This window comes from Xiphophorus couchianus, chromosome 6 (assembly GCF_001444195.1).
Source record: "Xiphophorus couchianus chromosome 6, X_couchianus-1.0, whole genome shotgun sequence".
Lineage (NCBI taxonomy): Eukaryota > Metazoa > Chordata > Actinopteri > Cyprinodontiformes > Poeciliidae > Xiphophorus > Xiphophorus couchianus.
Window position 1 is genome coordinate 394,782 of NC_040233.1, and position 25,161 is coordinate 419,942.

At 40.7% G+C, this 25,161-nt stretch overlaps 1 protein-coding gene and 1 long non-coding RNA gene across 2 annotated transcripts in view; one reads left to right on the forward strand and one right to left on the reverse strand.

Annotated features, from left to right (window-relative positions):
- Positions 1-13,073: 13,073 nt before the first annotated feature.
- The window catches only part of xkr4 (XK related 4), a 55,262-nt gene continuing 43,174 nt past the window's right edge, over positions 13,074-25,161 (reverse strand). Inside the window, exons 3-4 of the mRNA XM_028021193.1 lie at positions 22,751-23,105; positions 13,074-15,685 (exon numbers count right to left, since the gene is read on the reverse strand). Of these exons, the coding sequence (XP_027876994.1) occupies positions 15,085-15,685; positions 22,751-23,105 (956 nt within the window). The 3' untranslated portion in view covers positions 13,074-15,084. The remainder of the gene's footprint in view (positions 15,686-22,750; positions 23,106-25,161) is intronic.
- Positions 18,147-20,749, forward strand: LOC114146808 (uncharacterized). The gene is made up of 2 exons (XR_003595968.1): positions 18,147-18,406; positions 19,374-20,749. It is a non-coding gene; the product is annotated as an uncharacterized LOC114146808 (long non-coding RNA).

Below are 25,161 nucleotides of genomic sequence, written 5' to 3' on the forward strand. Positions count from 1 at the left end.
GTCCCTCCTACAGCCAGCAGTCCACCTATATACTGGTTATCCCCACCTTCTCAATTTACCCCCAGCCAATCAAACTCCAGCCATCACTGCTTCCTCCATAAAAGAGCTGGGTTTGAGGCAGGCCTCTTCCTTAGCAAGGTTCCAAGATGGCCACTGCAGGGACACACCAGAAAGGTAACAAACATTTCAAAGACCAAGGATCATATACACACATGCTAGAATTCAGTCATTACAGAAAACCTTATTGCTTCTTAACATTTACTCACTTCCTCCCCTTCTGGTTCACAAAACTCAGGCAAACGAGAAAGGTAGTCAGCAATACGATTTTTCTTACCTGGACAATGCTGGATGGTGAACTGAAGGGCAAGGCACCAACGTAATGTCCGTGCATTCTGATGCTGCTTGAAGTGCATCCACTTCAGAGATCTATGATCGGTTTGCAAAGTAAACTCCCTTCCTAGGAGGTAATATTTTAAAGAGTCCAAAGCCCACTTTATTGCAAGTCCTTCCTTCTTTACTGTGGAGTACTTCTTCGCCTGGTCAAACAGCTTTTTACTTAAGAAAAGGACAGGTTTTTCTTCACCAGCTTCTCCCTGAGCCAGAACTGCTCCAAGACCAACATTTGAAGCATCCACTTGAACAACAAATGGCTTTGAAAAGTTAGGACTCTGCAAAACAGGAGCAAAGATGGGTTTGTACAGATAAAGGCAAAATGAGGAAGATTTCTGTTAGACAAATTCATCGGATTAAGAGAGCAGCTGTTAAAATGCCCTTACAAAGCAGCAAACATTAATTTTAAGCTGCTGGTGCCTCTGGAACCTCAAGGTGGAGGATCCTCCAGAGGCTTGCAGTGCATAAACCTACTATTGGGCCCCTAACCAGAGCTCACAAGCAGAACCGGTCTCAGTGGGCCCAGCCGTACATGAAGATTAATTTTCAAACAGACTTGTTCACTGATGACTGCTGTGCAACCTTGGATGGTCCAGATGGACACAGTAGTGGATTGGTGGTGGATGGCCACCACATCCCAACAAGGCTGTGACGTCAGCAAGGAGGTGGTGGAGTCAAGCTTTGGGCCAAAATCATGGGGAGAGAGAGAGAGAGAGAGCTGGTCAGCCCCTTCAGAGTCCTTGAAGGTGTGAAAATGACCTCAGCAAAGTATATGGAGTTTCTGACTGATCACTTTCTGTCATGGTTCAAAAAGAAGAGCCGTACTTTCCGTAGCAAAATCATCCTCATGCATGACAATCCACCATCTCATCCTGCAAGAAATACCACTGTGTCATTGGCTTCTATGGGCATAAAAGGGGAGAAACTCATGGTCACCATCCTCCTCTGACTTCAACTCTATTGAGAACCTTTGGAGTTTCCTCAAGCAGAAGATCTGAGGGTGGAACGCAGTTCATATCAAACCAGCAGCTCTGGGAAGGTTTTCTGACATCGTGCAAAGAAATTTAAGCAGAAACTTTCCACAAACTCACAAGTTCAATGGATCAAGAATTGTGCTGTGATATCAAAGAAGGTCCAATGTTAACATGAAATTCGGTCTGTTAGGATGTTTTTGATTGAAATAGCTTTTGATTTTAGTACATGTGACCACTTAATGCTGCACATTCAAAGAATGACTATTTCAAAGAATGAGGATTATATTGAGTAAGATTGAAAAATTTCTCCTTACTTCAGATAGCCAGTTTGGTTTTAAATCACACCATGACACAGATATGCGTGTCTTTGTTTTGAAAGGGATTTTAGATTTGTTGTCATAATGCGAGGTTTCTAGGACTCTAAGGCAAGCAACAACTACGGACACCCAAACAGTTTTAACAGATTTATTTAGTAACTGAATGTGCTGAGAGCGTCGATCTGCGACAGCAGGGAGGAACCGGGCCAGCGGAGGAACTGCAAAGGGCGAGAGGTTAAAGTGGGAAGTAATGAAGGGAATGACGGAGTAACCTGATGGTGACTTACGAGTAGGTAAGCAGAGGAGAGTACATGGGGGTCCAACAGTAGGTGTGGTGGTTTTCCAGATGGGGACGTTCCAGCAGGCGATTGAGGGCGGACAGGCAGCAGCTGAGTGGCGGGCGTAACGCACCCAGGTGCAAGGCCCAACGGAGCAGCTAGGATTCAGGTGAGTCCGGTTCAGAGAGTATTCAGCTCGGGTTCACTGTAGAGGAAGGAGCAGATGAAAAGGAGTCAGAACAAGGAGGACACTGGGAATACAGTACTGACAACTAGAGAGTACCACTGTAGAAGCAGAATAATCTGGCATCTGACTCCGTGAAGCCGCTCCTCTTTAAGGACCTTGCAGATTGGTGGTGATGAGTAACAGCTAGATTCCATCAGCCTGCCACCCTGTGAAGGAGAAGGAAACCACTCCCCTGCAGAACCCAACATTTGTATAATAGGCAAAACTCTACAATTTTAATGTGTTTAATAGATGCCTCAAAGGCTTTTGATCGGGTTAATCATGAAAAGTTATTTTATAAGCTACACTACAGAGGGATTCCCAGATCTATTGTTAGAATTTTGTCCTTTTGGTACACGCATCAGTTAATATACGTAAGATGGGGCAATTGTGTTTCAGTTCCTTTTAAAATAAGGAATGGGGTTAGACAGGGAAGTATTTTGTCTCGTCTTCTTTTTAATGTATATAACTGATGATCTGACTGATGATATGGACATTTACAGAGCGCTTCGTTTAATGTGTGCACAAGCCAACGTGCTGGTACATAAATTCAGGATGTGTTCTGTCTCAGTGAAAGTGTCTCTTTAAAGCATGATGCACTCCTCTCTATACTGCTCACTTATGGAGACAGTATCAACAAAGCAGTTTACAGAAACTCAAAGTGGCATACAATGACGGAATGAGGATGCGGCTTAGGATGCCGAGATGGACTAGTGCTAGTCAGTTAGTATTTGTTGGTGTTGATGTCTCCTCTTTTCATGCTGTCTTACGAAACCTTATGTACAGGTTTATGTGGAGGTAACATGTTTCTACCAACAACATCATCCAGATACTAGCAGATATTTCACAAAGCTCAGTCAGATTTAAGTCCAGAATGTAGAATCAGTGGCGGTCTAGCCTTTCTGTAAATCAGTGACTTGTATGTGATTATTATCTTTTTATGTGATTGTTTCTTTTTAATTTTCTTAAATTATCTTTCTATGGATCCATTTGTGTATTTAATAAAGCTGCTGATGATGATAATGAAAGGACAAAAGGACAGCTCAAACATAAAACAGCAGGTATGCTTTAAAAGTAAAGGTGGGAGTTTCTTTCAGTGAGTCTTCACTAATCCTATGCAGACATTGTACACCAATCTTGAACAACCCTTACATCCTACATCAAATAGATAAACTTCCCAGGTTGGAGGTGTAAAGAATTGAAGACCTGGAATAAGTGTGCAAGAGTTGCTAGACTTTATCCCATTTGACAGATTAATAATACAAAAAAATGGGACTGGCAAGACTAAAATTTTTAGAATATCAACAAAGTAAATCTATAATAAAATTAATTTAAGCTCACTAAATTTAGGTCAGAAATACATAGATTAAAGTTCCATCTGTAAAATTTCTTTAATCATAACCTAAATTATTATTATTATTATTTTTGACAGCATCCTGTCTAAGATACATTAATTTATCTCTTCCTATGGTGAAATGGGAGATCAATTTGTCAGTCAACTTTGACCAAAATTTCTGGTCCCTTTATATGTCTAAGAACTTTTGAAATGACTAACTCAATTCACGATTAAAATTATACAAAATCTTCCATAGTACACTATACAGATTAAAAGATGTACAGAATGGGTTTTGCGTCATCTAATACCTACTCACAATGCATAGGCAGTAAAGGTGTATAAAATATACCTCACAAGTACACCCACACATTCTGGTTCTCTCCACCTGTTCAGAGGTTCCAGTTATGTGAAAATGTATCCAAGTGTCTGAAATGTAATTACTCCTCTTCCTCAGTTCACTTTCTTGGCAAACTTAGATGATGTTACCTTAGAGACAAGCTCAAGTCCATGTGTTTTTTACAGCCTAGAAGGCTGTAAAAAGGCTTGAAGTTCCTTTGGTTTCAAATGTTTGGTTCATTCATTTTGATTATGACACATTCTATACTTGTAAATAAAATAAAAATGTCCTAACATATAGTTTATTTGAAAATCTTGCTTAGTGTTGCATTTCCACATGAAAAAATATTTCAATTACTTACATTTTCACAATTTAAGACAGACTTGACAGTACAAACAAGAAAAAAAACAAGCAATATTAAGGCCAGAAAATGACCACAGTGAACTTTATTAAACAACTTAGAGTGTCTAATTAAATCCAAATAACATTTTACAAAAATAAGAATAATCAAAAGTGAGCTTTTATACTTTTATTGAATGTTGTAGCACTTTTGACTTTACTCACACAGCCTGCAACCAAGGGGAAATTTTTTTTTTTTCTCTGAACGACTTTTTTTGTCACCACATACATTACATGTATTTTTTTTTGTCCTTAATATATTGTCATAGTTACAGAAAACATGGTGGCATAAAACCTCTAAAGACACCTTTCACAGTCTGAACTCAAGAAGAGACGAATGTTTTTTTTTTTAAGCATTTACAGTTTGCTTACATGTATTTACAGGCAAGTACTTTAATTGAAGGGAACACCCTCCACACCCAACTTCAACTAACTCTTAAAACAGACATCTGTATAAAACAAAGACTGTACAAGTTTAAATAGAATCCTCTCAATAATGCCAACTTTGTCTAATGCTTTTAATCAACTCTCTTGGTGTTGTTCAGTGGAGATACATATCTTCTGCTGATTTTCACAATATTAAAGAGAAATAGTGGACGCTGAGAAACAACATATTTCTTTAATCTAGAGACTTTAGATTTTAAAGAAATTGATTTGTTTCTGAACAATCAATAACTGCTGTTCCCACAGTTGTCCTGTAGAAGGTATAGTTAAAGCAGCTAGCTTTGAAAAGTTTGAGTACTTAATGTAAACTAGCCTGATGTTTAAATATTTCTTTTTGTTATTTTATTATATTGAATCTTGCTTTAACAAGTACCACCAATGAACAAAGGTGAACACCCTGTTTTTTTGTTTTTACTTTTAAATGCTCTTGTCCCATACTAAGACCTCAACAAGGTTAAGGTGATCCATAATTAAAACATGAGACATATACACTTTTTAAAGTAAGTGACAATAAAGAGCACTACAATATAAAGATTTATTGACAGCTGAAGAAAAGACTAGTAGACAGAACTGCTGAAAAAACATTTAGCCTGATCCAACAGCTCATCACAGTGGCACAAAATGACAAAGACACTCATAAAAACACAAATCCAAATACACAACACACATAGTGTGTAAGAACTGTGAATTCTCTGATCCATTAGCCACATTCTAAAATAAAGAAATGAGATTATGCAATATTTCTCTGGTTCTCGTAACTCCTCCAACACTCGTGCTGCTATATGTTTGTCTGTTCCCACAAGATTCATGTCACAGGGTTATTATCAAAGATCTTAGATAAAAATCATTTAATTCATTTCCAAACTCTTTACATAGCTTGTTGATTAGGGCTCCTCTGCCCCTTCATTTCCCACACAGAAAGTCAGAATCATTGGTAGTCATCTAGAATAATAAAAAAAAAGGTTTTAATATTTTTAGAATGAAATGGCTGCAGCTGCAGGCAATCATTAAACTTGTTCGAAAAAATATGTTCTGCACTCCTTGCTTTTAAAACTTCTAAATATTTGCTGAGTCTTTGCACAGAACATTGTCCCATTTATTTTGTTTTTAAGATGTTTTTATGCAGTTACTATTATCAAACTTATTTGTATCACTCAGTAATGTACCTTATGAGCATAACACCGGTATGAAATGCAAACAGTGACATCACATGCATGACTTCTATTATACCTTAAGGTTTTTGGCACAGACTAGAAAAATAAACAATCTAATATGCCTTGCAAATTTAATCTTGCAGATTTATCAAACTGCAAATATGATTTAACATGATTGTTTCCTTTTTTGCATTACACTATAATTTTATGTTTCATCAACTTCCTAAAGTTATGGTCGAAGCAATTTTTTTACCAAAAGTGTTTTTTTGTTTTGTCATTGTGTTTTGCCTAAATTGTCTTTTGGCAAAAAGGTGTCCTGGTGCACTTGGCACCGGGGCACCCTAGGCCGCAGTTCAATGATTGACTTTATCATCGTTTCATCAGATCTGCGGCCGTATGTCTTGGACACTCGGGTGAAGAGAGGTGCAAAGCTGTCCACTGACCACTACCTGGTGGTGAGTTGGCTCCGGTGGTGGGGGAGGATGCCGGTCAGACCTGGCAGGCCCAAACGTGTTGTGAGGGTTTGCTGGAAACGTCTGACGGAATCCCCTTTAACTCCCATCTCCGGTAGAACTTTGAACACGTTCCGGGGGAGGTTGGGGACATTGAGTCTGAATGGACCATGTTCCGTGCCTCCATTGTAGAGGTGGCCTATCGGAGCTGTGACCGCGGTGCCTGTCGGTGAGGGATGCTGTCAGGCTGAGGAAGAAGTCCTATCGGGCCCTTTTGGCCTGTGGGACTCCGGAAGCAGCTGATGGGTACTGGCGGGCGAAGCGGCATGCAGCTCGGGTAGCTGCTGAGGCAAAACAGTGGGCATGGGAGGAGTTTGGAGAGGCCATGGAGAAAGACTCCCGCATGGCTTCGAGGCGATTCTGGTCCACCATCCGGCGTCTCAGGAGGGGGAAGCAGTACAGCACCAACACTGTTTGTAGTGGGGATGGCGTGCTGCTGACCGCAACTCGGGACATTGGGGGCCAGCGGCAGAATACTTCGAAGACCTCCCAACCAACAATCCCACCAACATGCCTTCCACTGAGGAAGCTGAACCTGGGGACTCTGGGTTGGGCTCTCCAATCTGAGAACGAGGTCGCCAAGGTGGTTAAAAAGCTCCTCTGTGATTAAAAAGCTCCTCGGTGCCAGGGCCCCAAGGGTGGATGAGATTCGCCCGAAGTTCCTTAAGTCTCTGGATGTTGCGGGGTTGTGTTGGTTGACGCGACTCTGCAACATTGCATGGACATCGGGGGCAGTTCCCCTGGACTGGCAGACTGGGGTGGTGGTCCCCCTGTTCAAAAAGGGGACTGGAGGGTGTGCTCCAATTACAGGGGGCTCACACTCTTAAGCCTCCCTGGCAAGGTCTATTCAGTCCTGGAGAGGAGGTCCATCGGCTAGTCAAACCTCGGATTCAGGAAGAGCAGTGCAGTTTTCGTCCTGGTTGTGGAAAACTTTACCAGCTCTACTCCCTCAGCAGGGTGCATGGGAGTGTGCCCAACCGGTCTACATGTGTTTTGTGGACTTGGAGAAGGCGTTCGACCATGTCCCTCGGGGAGCGCTGTGGGGGGTTCTCCGGGAGTATGGGGTACTGGGCCCTTTGATACGGGCTGTCAGGTCCCTGTATGACCGGTGTCAGAGTCTGGTCCGCATTCCCAGCAGTAATTCGGGCTCATTTCCAGTGAGAGTTGGACTCCGCCAAGGCTGCCCTTTGTCACCGATTCTGTTCATTACTTTCATGGACAGAATTTCTAGGCGCAGCTAGGCTGTTGAGGGGATCCGTTTTGGTGGCCTTAGGTTCTCATCTCTGCTTTTTGCGGATGATGTGGTCATATTGGCTTCATCAGGTTGTGATCTGCAGCTCTCGCTGGAGCGGTTCGCAGCCGAGTGTGAAGCGGCCAGGATGAGGATTAGTGCCTCCAAATCCGAGGCCATGGTCTTGAGCCGGAAAAGGGTAGAGTGCTTTCTCCAGGTCGGGGGGAAGTTTTGTCCTGCCCCAAGTGGAGGAGTTCAAGTATCTTGGGATCTCGTTCACGAATGAGGGAAGAAGAAAGTGGGATATCAACAGGCGGATTGGCGCAGCGTCTGCCGTCAAGCGGGCGCTGTACCGGTCTGTCGTGGTGAAGAGAAAGCTGAGTCAAAAAGTGAAGCTCTCGACTTACCGGTCGACTTACGTTCCCACCCTCATCTATGGTCATGAGCTTTGGGTCATGACCGAAAAAACAAGATTGCGGATACAAGTGGCTGAAATGGGTTTTCTCTGTAGGGTGTCTGGGCTTTCCCTTAGAGATAGGTTGAGAAGCTCGGTCATCTGGGAGGGACTCAGAGTAGAACGGCTACTCCTTCACGTCAAGAGGAGCCAGTTGAGGTGGCTTGGGCATCTGGTTAGGATGCCTCCTGGACGTCTCTCTGGTGAGGTGTTCCATGCACGTCCCACCGGGAGGAGGCCCCGGGGAAGACCAAGGGCTTGCTGGAGGGACTACGTTTCGCGGATGGCTTGGGAACCCCTTGGAATTCTCCCGGAGGAGCTGGAACAGGAGCCTCCCTTCTGAAGCTGCTACTCCAAGATGGCGGCGCCCAAAATGGCTGCGGCTGCATGGGCTCTCGACAACTTGCGAGTATTTGAGCAAAATACGCCGCCTAAAACGCTACAAACTTTGCATCCACTCAGTAAGTTAGCATATGATCGCCAGCGTCTGCTGGAATTGCGATCATCAAGTGATTTTGGACTCATAAATACGACTACTCTGGAGTGTTTACGTGATCTCGGAGTGCTACGGAAGCAAGACCCAGCGGCCCGCAGCGGACTCGCCTAGCAGCACTAGCCGGAGGAGGAGAAAGCGAAGGCGGTGCGACCGGCAGCGGAAGCGCGGCTGTCGAAGTGGACTAACAGCTAAGCTAAACGCTAACCATCACAGATCGCCGCTTCCGTCCATCTTCCTCTCCAACGTCCGCTCTCTGGACAACAAAATAGACCATCTGCAACTGGAACTGTCTTCAAAGAGAGAGTTGAGGAACTGCTGCGCTCTCATTCTGACGGAGACATGGCTCAACTCGTCCATACCGGACAACGTTGTTAGCCTGGAGGGGCTCGCTACATTCCGCGCAGACAGGAGCAGCGCTCTCAGCGGTAAAACCCGAGGAGGGGGGCTGTGTATTTACATCAACAACAACTGGTGTAAAAATGCCATGACTGTCGCCAGTTACTGCTCCCCGGACATCGAGCTTCTGACTGTTAACTGCAGACCATTCTACCTGCCCAGGGAGTTTACTGTTGTTAGCATCACTGCCGTATATGTGCCCCCCAGTGCTAACACTAAAGAGGCTATGAGTGTTCTCTACCGGACCATCAGTGAGTTGCAATCCTCACACACAGAGGGCGTTTTCATCATTGCTGGGGATTTTAACCAGGCCAACATGAAGACTGTTCTCCCTCACTTCAACCAATATGTGGATTTTCCAACCAGGGGAGTGAATACTCTAGACTTGGCCTACACCAACATCAAAGAAGCATTCAGAGCAGCCCCCCGCCCCCACCTCGGTTCTTCAGACCACCTATCTGTCATGCTAATTCCTGCATACAAGCCCCTGCTGATCAGAACAAAACCTACAGTGAAGCAGGTGAGAGTGTGGACTGAGGGGGCCATGGAGGCACTTCAGGACTGTTTTGAGTGCTCTGACTGGGAGATGTTCAAGGCAGCAGCCACTTACAACGACCAGATCAACATCGATGAGTATGCCATGACGGTGTCAGCCTACATCAACAAGTGCACAGAGGACGTCAGCATCACTAAGAACATTATCACCCGGGCCAACCAAAAACCCTGGATGACTAAGGAGGTACGTGAAATGCTAAAAGCACGGAACTCAGCCTTCAAGTCTGGCGACAAGGAGGCACTGAGGACAGCGAGAGCCAACTTGAACCGTGCTATCAGGTTAGCAAAACGAACCCACAGTCGAAAAATACAGGAGTTCTTCCACGACACCAGCAACACCAGAAGTATGTGGCAAGGCATAAAGGCGATCACAGATTACAATCCATCCTCCCCCCCAGTGGGTGAAGTTGATGCTGACTTTCTAAATGGACTCAATAACTTCTTTGGGAGGTTCGAGGCACTGAACAGTACTCCGGCAAAGAAAACTGTTCTCCACCAGGAAGAGGAGGCACTCTACCTGGACACAGCCGATGTGTTGAAGACTCTGAAAAGAGTCAACCCACGGAAGGCCCCAGGCCCCGACAACATACCTGGGCGGGTGTTCAGGGAATGCGCAGGTCAGCTGGCTGGTGTCCTAACAGACATTTTTAACACCTCACTGGACCAAGCCACAGTGCCAGCTTGTCTCAAAACTGCCTCCATAATTCGGGTGCCGAAGAAACCTCAAGTCACCTCTTTCAACGATTACCGGCCTGTGGCACTGACTCCCATCATGATGAAGTGCTTTGAAAGGCTGGTAAAAGAACACATCGTCTCCAGACTCCCCTCCACATTCGACCCGTTCCAGTTTGCCTACCGCCGAAACCGCTCCACTGAGGACGCCATCTCCTCCGCCCTACACCTGAGCCTGGCTCACCTGGAGGAGAAGAACTCTCATGTGCGGATGTTGTTCCTGGACTTCAGCTCAGCGTTCAACACAATCATCCCACAGCATCTGGCAGGAAAACTGGGACACCTGGGCTTCAGCACCCCCCTGCAAAACTGGCTGCTAGACTTCCTCACCGACAGACCTCAGTCAGTCCGGATTGGACAACACACCTCCGATGTCATCACCCTCAGCACAGGCTCCCCTCAGGGCTGCGTCCTGAGCCCTCTGCTGTTCACTCTGATGACACACGACTGCGTCCCCAGGTTCGCCACCAACCACATCGTGAAGTTCGCGGACGACACAACGGTGGTGGGCCTCATCAGAGACGACAACGACCTGGACTACAGAGAGGAGGTGGAGCAGCTGGTGGACTGGTGCAGAGACAACAGCCTGATCCTGAACGTTGACAAGACGAAGGAGATGATCGTCGACTTCAGGAAGAACCAGCCCAGCCACGCTCCACTGCTCATCAACAGCTCGGCTGTGGAGGTGGTCAGCAGCACCAAATTCCTGGGGGTGCACATCACTAACGACCTCACCTGGACTGTGAACACCACGTCTCAGGCCAAGAGGGCACAGAAACGTTTGTATTTCCTGCGGAGGATGAGAAGAGCACACCTGCACCCGACGATCCTCAAGACGTTCTACAGAAGCACCATAGAGAGCATTCTGACCAGCTGCCTCTCTGTGTGGTGTGGAAGCTGCAGCGCCTCCGACTGGAAGAACGTGAGGAGAGTGGTGCGGACAGCAGAGAGGATCATCGGGGCCCCCCTTCCCTCCATCCAGGACATTTCATCCCAGCGCTGCGTGTCCCGAGGCCGAAACATCATCAGTGACCCCTCACACCCCCACCATGGACTGTTCTCCCTGCTGCCCTCTGGAAAGAGGTTCCGCAGCATCCGGTGCAGGTCCACCAGGTTCCAAAACAGCTTTTTCCCACTTGCCATCAGACTGCTAAACTCTTAACTGGACTGCACTTAAAATCTGGTCTCCACTTCATACCTTGCACATGTACAGAGCTAAATAACTTATATTTTACTGTCACTCCTGCACTTTATATTTTATATTTTATATTCATATTTTATACTGTATTTTATTTTATTCTGGAGTAACCTCACAATTGAAAGCTCAAAACATTGTTCTGAGCCGTATGCAACGAAATTTCGTTCTGTATACACCCTGTGCATGCAAAATGACAATAAAGTCAGTCTAAGTCTAAGTCTAAGTCTACCTCTGCAACACAACCCCGGATAAAGCGGAAGAAAATGGATGGATGGACGGACGTCTTTTGGCAAAAACAGGTAGTGATTTATTTATTTATTTTTGCCTAAACCATATTTTTATATTTTGGCAAAAGTGACTTAGGCCATTATTTGAAGAAGGTGACTATATTTTTACTTTTAAAAATGTTGAATTAATGTAACCAAAGGAATAAAATGTTATTAAAAAACTGAGACTGTTTTTGTTGGAAAGCTAATATTTTAGATGTGATATAGTAAGCTGAAAAGCTATTTTTTCATTATTCAGTAATCAGGCCCATTATTAAGAAGTTCTACAGAAGTTCTTTCTACTTTTTAGCTCATTTGAAAGAAAAATAAAAACTTTAATACTATAAACATTATTCACAGTATTATGTAGATTTTTTCATCAGTGTAACAAATCAGAATGACTCACAGGTTAACATGTAGAGTACTAATTTTTAACTTCACTCATTTTGTGTTGGAAACATATCTCTAAACTGAAGGTAGTTGCTAAGTAAGCTAGTAGTCTGTTTTTGCATAAGAAGTTACTTGTTTGCATTTCAGTGAAATTTTTTTCTAAAAATTGATAGGTTCAATGACGCATATAGACTGAACTTTCTCAGTCTTTTCAATTTGTGTTGTATGTGTAGCAGTGATGGCATAGTTACTTTGAAAAAGTAACTTTAATCAGATTACTGATTACTCCTTGAAAAAGTAACTCAGTTAGATTACTGACTACTTGATTTGGAAAGTAACTAAGTTACATTAAAAGTAACTTTTTTAGTTACTGTCAGCAGCTGCTAGCAACAAGGCTGTGAAAATTACATTGATCTTTGCCAGTACTTTATTGTAAGCTATTTTATAACGGTAACATCAACAATGTGTCTCCACTTATAAGGTTGAACTGAAGGGGAGATTTTTTAATGGTTACAGTACAAAAGAAAAACGATAGTAATTTGTGCATATTTTTGTGTGGTCCACTATTGTCTGGAAAACTCTAAGAAGAATTTTAACCCCCCATCCTCCAGGTTGTGCGTTACGGCCCTGCATTTGGTGTCAGAGTGCAGCACTCCTCCTGCAGCTCCACAATTCAGATGGCTGATGCACAGATTTGTGACACTTATCTTAATATTAATAATTACGTATAATGGCGTTTAGTTGCACAACTTTACGGACACGTTTATTCGTGGCTGTTTTCACGTTTATTGCGCTGTTCAAATTAGTCTCAATTGCAGTTTGCAGTTTTCTGGAGCGCAACGCGAAGCTCGACGTCATTCAGAGGTAATATATTAACTTGACATTAACAAAGACACAGCAGGACAGATCATCCAGGAAATGATGGACAGGGAGAGCCTGACTAAAACTAACTGGAGGTCAGACACATTCTGGGGTTTATGTCTGTTTATTTCCAAGCCCAAATGAGCAACTTCACGTTCAAAAACGAGCCCAAAAAGTGCAACCCGTGACTCATTAAACTTGATAGCGACTTTAAAAAAAAAAAGCCCACGGCCGCTTATAATAATCGGACTTGGCGACAGAAACTCAAAGTAGTTCCTGTTTTTCTAAAAACAAAATGCGCATCTCCCTCTTCCCTCCATTGTTTACATTTCTGTTGCTGCTGATACTGTCGCATAGAAACGGTGATCACTCGACAAGACGTGTAGAGGAAAGCCTGAAGCTTCGTTAATTTACGATTTATTATTTAGCACACTGTTGGCTGGGACATTATTTGCGTGGCTCGAAGCTCTCACTTCCACCTCTGAGTTGTTGATGAATGCTAAGTGTTAGCGTCATAACATCCAATTTTCACGTTTGGACTGTGGGGATTTTATTGATTGATGATAATACCCGAGTTTTCATCGTTTTCGGAGGACCAATAAGCATCCTTAAAATGACTGGCACGATGCCTTGAGTACGGCAGCCTTTCTCCTCCTGGACCTGCTGGTTGAAAGCGAATGGCGAGAAGAGCGCTGCAGGAGTATTTATACAGATGAGCGGATAGACTGAACACGGCGGGCGACTGAGTAGTTGATGGTTACAGTGTAAATGTAGCTTTACGGACGAACCGCACAATAAATTTCATATCATCCTGGTCTCAACAATCATTGTGGCGGTACTTGGCTGGTAGTTGAGTTTCTAAGTGTGAACAAAGGTGCCGTAAATATACCGTATTGTCCCCATTCTTACTTTCGTCCCTTCGTCTACCGGTCGTCCCCCCGCCCCCTGCGGATCACTAAATGCAAAGTGCAAATTCAGGCATGCAGCAACTACTCCACCAGAGCTTCTCTGCATTCTGTCAATCACACATACACACACGCACACACCCCCACAGACTTGGTTTTCAAAGTAAATACACTTCAAGATAAAGGCCAAATAAATTACAATGACTTTGGTAATTTTTACAGTACCTTTTCTTTGAATTAAAACGATGTTTCATATTGCAGCTGAGAACTACAAATCCTTGTGTTTATTCTGACAAAGGTAGCAGCCTTCCCACATTTTCTCTTCTTCTCCATGTTGCTCCCCTTTTCATGACATGTTCTCCTCCCATCCTCTGTCCATTCCACACATTTTCCTTGATCACCACCACAGATGTGTAAAGATTGGTTCCACTGAGCAGACTGGCTATTTTTCTGGGATTCTGTGTGACTGGTGTAGTAGACAAATAACTTGCTGATTTCTCTTTATATTTCATCCTTTTGGTTTGCTCCTTTCTGCTTCATTCAGACAGACTTGGTCCATTTAATAAAAAAATAAACAAAGGAATGATTGGACATAAATGCTACTTTGACAGCTGGCTTCCTATAGTTCATTATTTGTGTGTGGAGAATAGAGATATCCCTAAAATATTAATATTTAGAGACACAAAGACACTTACTAATCCTTGACAAGTTAGAGTTGTGCTTTGAATAACTACTAAAAGATGAGTTCCAGGAACCTCATGGCACTACCAAAACAGGGTGTTTATCATCCATTCTACCCCTTACATTAAAAAAATTAAAGTCGTTTTTAAAAAACGCATTGACTATAATAAGGACACTGGTGTCCTCATGTACCCATTGACCAACATGTAAGTGTTTTGAGGGTGACAGGAGGTTAAAGGCTGCATAATCATGTTGGAACTGTTCATGTTTGACTGAATATCATTTATATCATGGTGTACATTATCTGTTTTCAACAGGGATTTGTTTAATTCAAACAGAGTATCAATTTATTCTCTTCTTTTAAATCAGGAAAAAATCCTCTGGTGAATGAAAGTAACTATACAAGAGTGCCAACTAGATCCATTAGTTTGAAGAGGCGACTGAAGTGACTAAACATACGGGGTGTGAAAAAATAGACTAAGCATAGTCACAAATCCTCCAACTGTTTATAGAACAACATGATGCTGCACTGCTGCTATCATAGCAGGTAAACTACAACGTAGTCTCATATTCCAGTCGCTCATGCACCATGGCATCATCCTTGTACATCAGACGAGGAGGAGTCATGGAACAGTCCATAGCCAAGATGACTTTCCGTATACCGCGGTCAAGAACGTGACGTTCCCAGGCTGGGTATTGATTCCTACAAAGGTCAAGTTTGATAACAGTCTCGTCTAGGCGTGGAGCACGCGATGAAGGAGTGGATGGCACTGGGTGTCGGACCTGAAACACTGGGATACAGCTATCCCGTTCCGAATACTTTCCAGTGTCACGCTCTAAAGTTCCAGTGGCTCCTCGGTTGGAACGCAGTGAGTTGGTTCCACCATCAGAAGGTAGTGTGGAGAACTGAGCTGTTGGGTTCATATCAAGCCCTTGGCAGCTAGCAGAGCGTCCAAAGCGAGCACCATTGGGATGGAAAAAAGCATAGTACATGAGCATGAAAACCAGACCAGTAAGGAAACTGCTGAAAATGACACAGAGTGCTGGGACTGCAAAGGCGTCAGTGGTTTTAGGTGTTCTGTAAAGATACCACAATGCACTGAGAGTGGCATTCTCCACCAGGATCACTAGATAATAGATTGACAGCCGATACCTGCACAAACAAATGAGATAGAATAACAAAAAAGTATATTAGGTGGAGGACTTTGTAGTATTAGTGAGATTAAAAACAAAGAAAATACTGTTTAAAGTCTGAATTTCAAGTGCTGTGCTTAACTAAAGAAAATAGCTGGTAACTGAAAGCGGTTGTCTTGGGTTATGGATTTTTTTCAGGATTTGTATTTTGATTATTTATATCTCTGCCAGTCTTTTGTCATTCCTTGTTTTCTTTCTCCTTATTTTGATCAGCCTTTGTTTCCTTCTTTAGATCAGTCTGTTCGTATTTTAGTTAGTTAATAATGAATAGTCATTATTCCTTTTAGATTATGTTCTGCCCATTCTGTAGTTTGTTTACTGCTCCTTGCTCCTCTATGCCATTAATGTCTCCTCATTACTGTGACTTTCTCTAATCGGCCATCTGTTCCTCACCCAGTCAAGCTCCCAGCATTTAAGTTCCTCTTCTTTCATTCACCCCTGGATTCGACTGCTTTCACCTTTCATCTCCCCATATCAGTTTAGTTTTTACTCTCAGGTATTATACAACTAACTTTGCTTCATTAAAATATCAAAATATTAAGAAGTTCTCTGCGTCTGGATACTTTGTTTTGTTCATGATAATGATGAGGGTCTCATGCATTATTTTGGTTGCTAGTTAACTAATTTGAAGCACACCTTATCTATTGCTTGTTTATTTAGAGGCATATGCAATCTTTGCTTTGTTTTCTTTTCGGTCTAAAAAACCAAAGCCGCTAGTGGAGACATCCCTCTGACCAAGCGATAAGCTTCCATTCTTCATTGGAAAGTCCCTGGTTCTCAAGGGTCAGTCAAGTACAAAAGAGGTAGTGTCTGGATGTAGATAAGTTGGCTTAGGACAGTGTTTCTCAACCTTTTTCGGGCCAGCGGCCCCCTATCCACTATCAAGTACCCTTGCGGTCCCCATCAAATAATTTGTAGGTTACTTTGCACTGAATATTATTTTATTAGTAGTATTATATTTTATGTTGTTTTCATTTTTATGCAGGGCCGTGCAGAGACCTTTGGAGGGGCAGGGACTCAAAGTTAAAAAAGGGCACATTAAACAAGATCTTAAAACAATGTACAACAACATAGCACCAACATATATTAATCAAGAATTTAATTGGATCCTACTGTATCGTTTCCATTACGTGGGGACAATGCAAAGCAAATGTAGTATATTTTCCCCAACAGGTATAAAGTTGCTGTTTCTGCTGCTAACAGTCCTGGAGGGCTGAGTTGATCTGAGATTGTAGCTGTTATACAGACCATCGGAGAGAAGGTCTGGTTATGAAACAAGCAAATTTGCTGCCATTTTACTAATTAAGCCCTAATAATATCTATTTAACCTCTAGAACAACTTGGCTACAGACTGCTTTATAGATCAAAAAACCTCAAAGGGGTTAACTCTATATAACTGTTTGATGTTAACACCTCTGAGATCTAGAATTATAAGACTGAGATATCAAGGCAAAGAAAACTCAGTAGCTGCTGGCAGGGGCCTCCAGACATTCAGGGGCCCTAGAAATTGTTTAATTTTTTTTAATTTTTAACACAGACCACAGATCTAAACCTGTAGCATTCATTTATAGAGAATGACAATGTTATTACATAATTATTTAATTTTATTTAATGTATTCAGCTGAGAAAAAATGTACATTTAGGATTTAATTAGGAAGTTTACTTTGTAAAAGTTTAAAGAATCATCTTGATAGTTTGATTGTTGTGTTACCATGGTTACAATATGATGTAATCTTTGTGTTTGAGTTGGGTTTGTCACAAATACATCACAGCAAACAACCAATGATTGATTTTAAACTTGGCCAATAAATCTGGTCTCCCTCTCACAGACTTCACCTTATCTATATTTAAACATGTTAGTGATGCTGAAGTTCTTAGTAGGACGGGTTCCAGAGGGAGGGGGTTCTGTCTAAGGCCCTATATTACCTTGGCCCGGCCCTGGAGGAACAGCCACTGCGATCCGCATCTCTGGAATCTACCTGGAATCTACCTGGAATCTACCTGGAATCTACCTGGAATCCCCCGGTGGCCCATATGCCAGTCCGCTGATGCTTTGGGGACATTTTGATTCATTTCATTTTGGCATGTTTGGCTTTATGCTGCGGTTCTAATTATTGCTACAGTATTTTCGCTGATATTTATTTTGTGAACTCCAGTTGCTATGGGCCAAATCTTCCTTTAACACTTTAGGTTCTGCAATAACTTCTATTTACAGCTGCTCCCCTCCAGCCCAGATCCCGTCAACAGCAGCTTTAATGCGCCTGGTAGAAACGTTAAGGAGAAGCAGAGAACAGAACTTGAATTTTATTTATTTATTTTAAATAATAATATTACTTAAAAAATAAAAAAGGGCACTAGCGGCATCAAGGATAAAAAGAGCAGGGGCTCAAGCCCCTTTTAACCCCCCCCCCCCCCCCCCCCGCCACTCCTGCATGTGCCTGTTTTTATGGTTGTTTCTGTATTTATCATCAAAAATAATTTCCCAGAGAACAAAAAAGCAATATGAATAGAAATTATTTTTACAGGCATCTAAGAAAACTGCAATGGACATTCAACTTAAAATTGGTAGACCTATCAGCAGCCAAAAAAATATTCCTGTTCTGTGCAATTTTCCGATATGTAAGTTGCTAAATTTTAAAAGATGTAGAACAATACAACTTTAAACTATTTGCAAAAATCTGTGCTCTGCAACATTAAAACATCAGTAGAACCGCAACTATATTAATCATAACTCGTCTTCTCTTCAGTGTTTCTCTCAGTTTCTTGTGATGCAGCTCTGTGCTGCCTTCAGGAGAATGGGACATATAATCCATCAAATTTCACCCCCATGGCATTTACTGTGCAAACCAATGTTTTCAATGGAAAAACAAAAGTTCCAGATCCTTTTACTGCCATACAAATATGAGACAGAAACATGGATGATATTTTTAATAGACCTTTCTATTGATTTATAGATTAGTAGTTTAACTGTTCAAAAATTGCAAAGAAAAAAGCTGGTTGTTAATCAAATCCTAAAGAGTAAAATTGAAAGTGTCATGGAGTCACTTAAACAGCATCATGACATTAACACTGACATGTAAAATAATATTGAAGAAATAAATATATAAAATAAAAACATTAAAAACAAATAAGTGATAAGTGTCTTACTGATATCGTCTGTGAGATATATTTCCTTTTAGTACTATATATGATCTCAACAAATCCATGGCACTTCAACACTATTATGTCGTCTTTATCGGGAAACTGTTTGTTCTTGCCATACAGTCCTCTGCATTAATTATTGCTCGAAAGGTCTTGCCATACAGGTTTATTCTGCATTTAGTTTAGTTTCTAAAATGCAAGTTAATTCTTGCATTTTGTTCTTCATTTATTTCTATTTAGTTTCCTTTGATTAGTTTTATCCTCTCTTGGTTTATTATGTCCTCTTTAGTTTCTTTCCTGTTGCTAGTTTTATTTTATCGTTTTTATTGACACTTAACACTAGTAATCTTTACTCATCATGCTTTACACATCTTTACACCTGCTGCACCGCCTAACCATCATGTGTGTCACCTGATCTGCCACTATAAGCTTTTGATTTTCACTGTTCCGTGCCAGATTCTCTGATCCTAATTCACATTTTGTTCATTGCTCCATTATACGAACAGGTGTTCTGTTTATCTGTGCTATCCATGAATCCGTCCTACCTTGTGGTAATGCGCATGCGCGCATCGCTGCTATGTCACATATTGTTTATTCAGGAGATTTCCTATTAATACAACCTACCTGTGGAAGTTTTGTTTCATGTGTTTTAGTTCATCGAAGATTACAGTAAGCTTTATTTAATTTATATCTGGCTTTCATTAAGCTGCTGTATTATTTCATGTTTTTAGTTTACATGACAGGCAGTTTGTGAATATATTTATAAATGGCTTTAGTTTGTCAACTGCAATGTCGTTACAACTGTAAACAAGTCACTGTTTGGCGATTAATCAGGACAAAATATGTTGTTTTGTGGGCTGTTTTGTCCCTATACTTTAAATATTTTAGTTTAATTACTTTTTTTTTTTTTTTTTACTAAACCTTGCTTAATAGATGTTGGTACCGATAATATGTGAGATTGAAGCTGTAATAATTATGTAATATTAGTGTATGTTAATCATATCCTATCATTTGAGGAGCACAGTGACCTGCACAGTTTGGTGGACACATTGTGGCTCCACTGCATTTGATAACATACAACATAGTAATGATCAAAAAAGAGTTGCGGTGATCTGTATTTGTCTGTGTTTAATTTCATTTCAATAAAAACCTGTTTCCCCTGCCTGATACTGTTTTACTCTTACAAACACCTGTGCATTTAAAATATTTTTAATAAGGTATGCTAAGCTAAGCATAACTCCTAAGCTTCCTCTCTCTACTACCTCATCAGATTTTTCTACAGTAGCATGGATAAATAGCTATGTTTATCCGTCAGTGCTACGCGTCCAAAACTGCTACCGTCATATTTACAAACAGAAAACTATAGCGGGTTGTATTAATGTTAAATATATTGGATAACATTATTTGAGTGACAGGATTGAAGTGTAAGCTTAGGAGTTATGCTTAGCATAGCTGTGGAACAATTTCTATACATGACAAAACACAAGAAGATCACTTCCTTCATCTGAATATCCTAACCGTTTAAAATGAAAAGCTATAGATGTATGCACTAATCCTTTTACTAGAACATCCTGCCTTTTAAAGAATATTTTATATACAGAGGTGATTGTAAGACTAAAACAGTATCGGACAGGTGAAACAGGTTTTTATTGAAATTAAATTAAAAAGACATGTACAACTACCGCAACGCTTTTTTGCATATTAATATGCTGTATGACACTTTATCAAACGCAGTGCAGCCACAATGTGTCCACCGAACTGCATAGGTCACTGTGCACCTGAAATTTTAGGATATGCTTAATATACACTAATTTTACACTGCTATTACACAGCTTCAATCCAACATAGTATCACTACCAACATCTATTTAGCAAGGTTTAATTTTAAAAAAACAGTTTAATTAAACTAAAATATTTTTAAAGTATAGCGACAAAATAACCCACAAAACAACATATTTAGTCCTGATTAACCACCAAACAATGACTTGTTTACAGTAGTAACGACATTGCAGTTGACAAACTAAAGCCATTTATGAATATATTTACAAGCTGCCTGTTATTTAAACTAAAAACATGAAATAATACAGTAGCTTAATGAAAGCCAGGTATAACATAAATTAAATAAACGTACCGTAATCTCCGATGAAATAAAACACATGAAACTATTCTTCCACAGGTAGGATGTATTTGAAATCTCCTGAATAAACAGTATGTGACGTAGCATCGAAGTGCGCATGCGCATTACCACAAGGTAGGACAGTTTCATGGGTAGCACAGATAAACAGAACACCTGTTTACCACCCCCTTTGAGAAACGCTAGCTTAGGATAAACAGTTTTGATATTGTTTGGTTTATTTCATTGTGCTGTGTTCTGCAGGATTTTAATCTCAAACTGCTTGGATACAATCAGGCAACAGAGCCAAGGGTATGAACAGTATTTTAGAAGAACTCTAAACAGTCATTTTAATCATGCAATGTGTTTACTCAGTTTAAATGTTTTCTTTCTAGCTGGGTGATTTCTCTGAATTTGGTTCATTTTGGAGTCTCAGGTTACTTAAAAAATATCCCACAAAAAATTGTGTTTTTGAACACTGCAGCTGTTGAAGGACTCTTTGAACCTCCAAGAAAATATGTTTCCTCACTTTATGCATGAAATCCCAAACATTATTACGAATTTCTTTGTTACTTAGGTTGCTCTAAGTTCGTAACGGGACAATTTCATTCCTCTATGAGTATAACTCTATAACACAATTAAACTAATTCTTCCAGTTCCTTTGAGATCACCTGTCCCTTGATTAAAATAACTAATTGTAAGTATATTTTATTTGATTCTGAATCATAATAATTAGACTAATAAGTAGAATATGGCAACTTGATGTAAAAGCGCTTTTCATAAATCATGAAAATACACTTTAAAAAAAACATTAAACCAGGCTTTTTAAAAATATTTTTGACTCATTCTTTAAACTTTGCATACAGTCCAACAAATATTAGTCTAATATTTGTTTTTTTATTATAAAAAAATTATAACAATGTAGTATCAACTAATGGGGTGTTAATGAAATTAGACTGAGGCATTATTTATAAAAAGGAGGGATTGGTATGCTGTTACGGGGTTAAACAAAACTGGAGGGACATGATTAAAAAGTGCTGTTTTATAAATAATTCATATATTTTTATCATATTTTTTTTATTTAGGTTAAAGTATACCTAAAAATGTTTATATTAGTAGAAATAACTTGCAGTTACTGGGTATTTTATTTGTTTTATATTCATTGAAAAACTAACATTGGTCAGTGGGGACATGCTCATTTGGCTGACCTCTATGCTTCAACAACCCATAAAATTTTTCAAAACATAATTTTTAAAATATATTTGCATGTCACATTACTGAGACACATGAATATTTCCACTTATTGATTTTCTCAAAAAATGTGGTTTGCATTATATAAAAGTCTTTGAGATAAACCAGTGAGACACAAAATGCACCAAATTCAGAGTATGACCCAGCTAAGCTAAACATAGAGATGGATGCTAAAAATGCTAACTCCCACATTCCTAAATATAGGTTTGCTTGCTCAGCTGGCCAACCGTAGCAATCCACTCGTATTAATAAACATTTGTTATTTACGGTACTTTGACTTAAAAGAGATTGTTTAAAACAGCAAAATATTAGGGCTTGGCGTGGCACAGTGCTTAGAGCGTACTGTGCCACGCCATGTTTTCACCCCATTCTTAAATTAGGTTAAATGTTTTGGGCCTTAAAACAAGTACTCTGCAGAACCTAAATTAAAGCTAACCTTTTCCATTTAGAAATACTTTCCATCTAAAAAAAATATGTCTTCACAAGGTTAAGATAAGAGTGTGCTCATAAGTGTTTTCACCTTGTGCATCCCTCTTTGACGTTGAACCAGGAAAAGATATATATTATGCCCACCACCATATCAAACACAATCTCCTCCCATTTGCTGATGCAGAAGTCTGTCTCACAGTGGACAATCCAGAAAGTCATGATGCACCAGTGCAGGACAATGAAGATGCCAAAGTAAAGTTGAAAAACAGAGGCAAAGAGGGCAAATGTGACGACCCTGGCTGCAATAGTGAAGAAGTGCCAGCAGAACTGGATGATAACTGCAAGGTAGCCAATAGGCTTTTTGTCATCCCGGGACTCTCGTAAAGCCTTTTGGTAGGAGGCTAAAGCCCATGCAAGAGAGACAAGTGAGGCTGCTGCTGTCATCCCTAGAACAGACAGAAAGAAACACAGAAGGTTAAAGTTTAAAGACCAATGCTTGAACTAAAAACATCATTCACACATATTTCTGAATGTACTAATGTAAAAATCTTCTAACACAGTAGAAACAGAAAGTAAGCAGAAAAATGTTTCATGGGTCTCAGTCAAATTGTTAAAATTTTCAAGAAAGCGTTTGAGGACTGCAGTATAATTTGAAAAGTTGTTGTTTTTTTTAAAATTGGACTGTATTAAAATGCATTAAAACATCTTGGACACTAATATGTTTTCATTTTAAACTCACTATTGAAACCTGAATTTTACATATACCAAACAAAAGACACCATATAGCAGATCATACTTCTCTATTAGGTCATTTAGAATGACCACAATTATTTACATTTGCTAAATGCCATAATAATGAGAACGAATGTGCCATCTACACATTTATTTATTAATGTCCTAGGTAGACATGATTCCTGTTGGCTGTAGCAGCCCCAGGCAGACAGACCCAAACTCTTTCTATGGTAAATGGCTTTACCCCAAAGCACTTCACCCTACAGATCGGAGTGATGGTGGCAAGCTATGGGGTATGAGCTTGCTACTATCCAGTGGCAAGCTGTGAGGTATGTGGAGTGGGTATCAAACCAGCAACATGCCAATTGTGGGGCAAATTCCTATCACCGTCACTCTGTTACCATGTTGGGAAATAGCCTACACATTTTATATTTGAAATTAATATTTTTTTAAATAATCCCACAAAGTCATCACTTCTTGGAGTTGATAGGATGCATGGTCCACTAGAGCACTAACACTAACAACTAACAGCAAATAAATTACCCCATCCTAATCTCATAAGAGGCAAGATAAGTGGGGTATTTGCTATGATGCCGGTATGCTATTACTACCAACGATAGGTCCTGGGTTCAAATCCCGGCCAGGGGTCTTTCTGTACGGAGTTTGCATGTTCTCCTTGTGCATGTGTGGGTTCTCTCCGGGTACCCCGGCTTACTCCCACAGTCATGACTGTCAGGCTGAAAATCTCCTTAGCTGTGGGTGTGTGTGTGCATGATTGTCCTGTTTGTCTCTGTGTTGCCCTGCGATGGGCTGGCGACCTTTCCAGGGTAATCCCTCCTCTCGCCCATTGATCTCTAGAGATGGGCACCAGCAGGCTTCACAACCCCTACTTGTAATAAACGTGTTGGATAATGGATAGATGGAAGTATAATATTCTAATGTTTTATAATACTGAATAAGAATGGCAGCAGAATGTGTTTACAGGGTTAGCACATATTTCAAAAAAACAAAGTGTACACCAGAAAGAGATTATAACTTTGAAGATTACATGTTTACATGCATCTAAATAAAAAGTTTATTATGACAATTAATAGACATAGAATTTTGATACAACTCATGAGTTCAATCAGTGGATCAAGATTATTTTAGCTTATTATAATAAAGGCTTTTTCAGCATTTGTTGCCAGTGTTCATATCTCCATCAAAATCAGGTTTTGGATCATCTATAAATTTCAGAGAAGCCGAAGACTATGAGACTTCACTATTTTCTCGCCTTCATGTTTGTTACATAGTAGCTGCTCTTTCTTGTGCGTTTGTCTCTTAGGCACATCCAGCAATCCCGCCGTGTTAAGGACATAGCGGAAACTTGAAAGAGACCAACTCTGTTCTGTGGCAGCTTTGGAATTCTTTGCCAGTACAAATCAGACAGGCCTCTTCAATGTGTATTTTTAATCTCTAAAAAAATCATTTTTATTGGCTTTGGACCCTCAGTTTATTTGTTGGAATAGCTTTATAACATCTTTTATATGTATTATTGTATTTGTGTTTTAATGCTTATGTAACCCGGGTGTAAATTTTAACCTTTATTTCTTCCTCCGATTTTCCAGTCTTTTAACCTTTTTATATCTCAAACTCCGCGATGCTTTTAATAGAATGATTGGCGATTCTCGCGAGACTATTAATTAGCCAATTGCGGTTGAGTATTGGGGTCACGTGTACCGCTGCAGTGTTACCTGCTAGGTATATTAGCTGGAGCGGGGAGGCACGAAG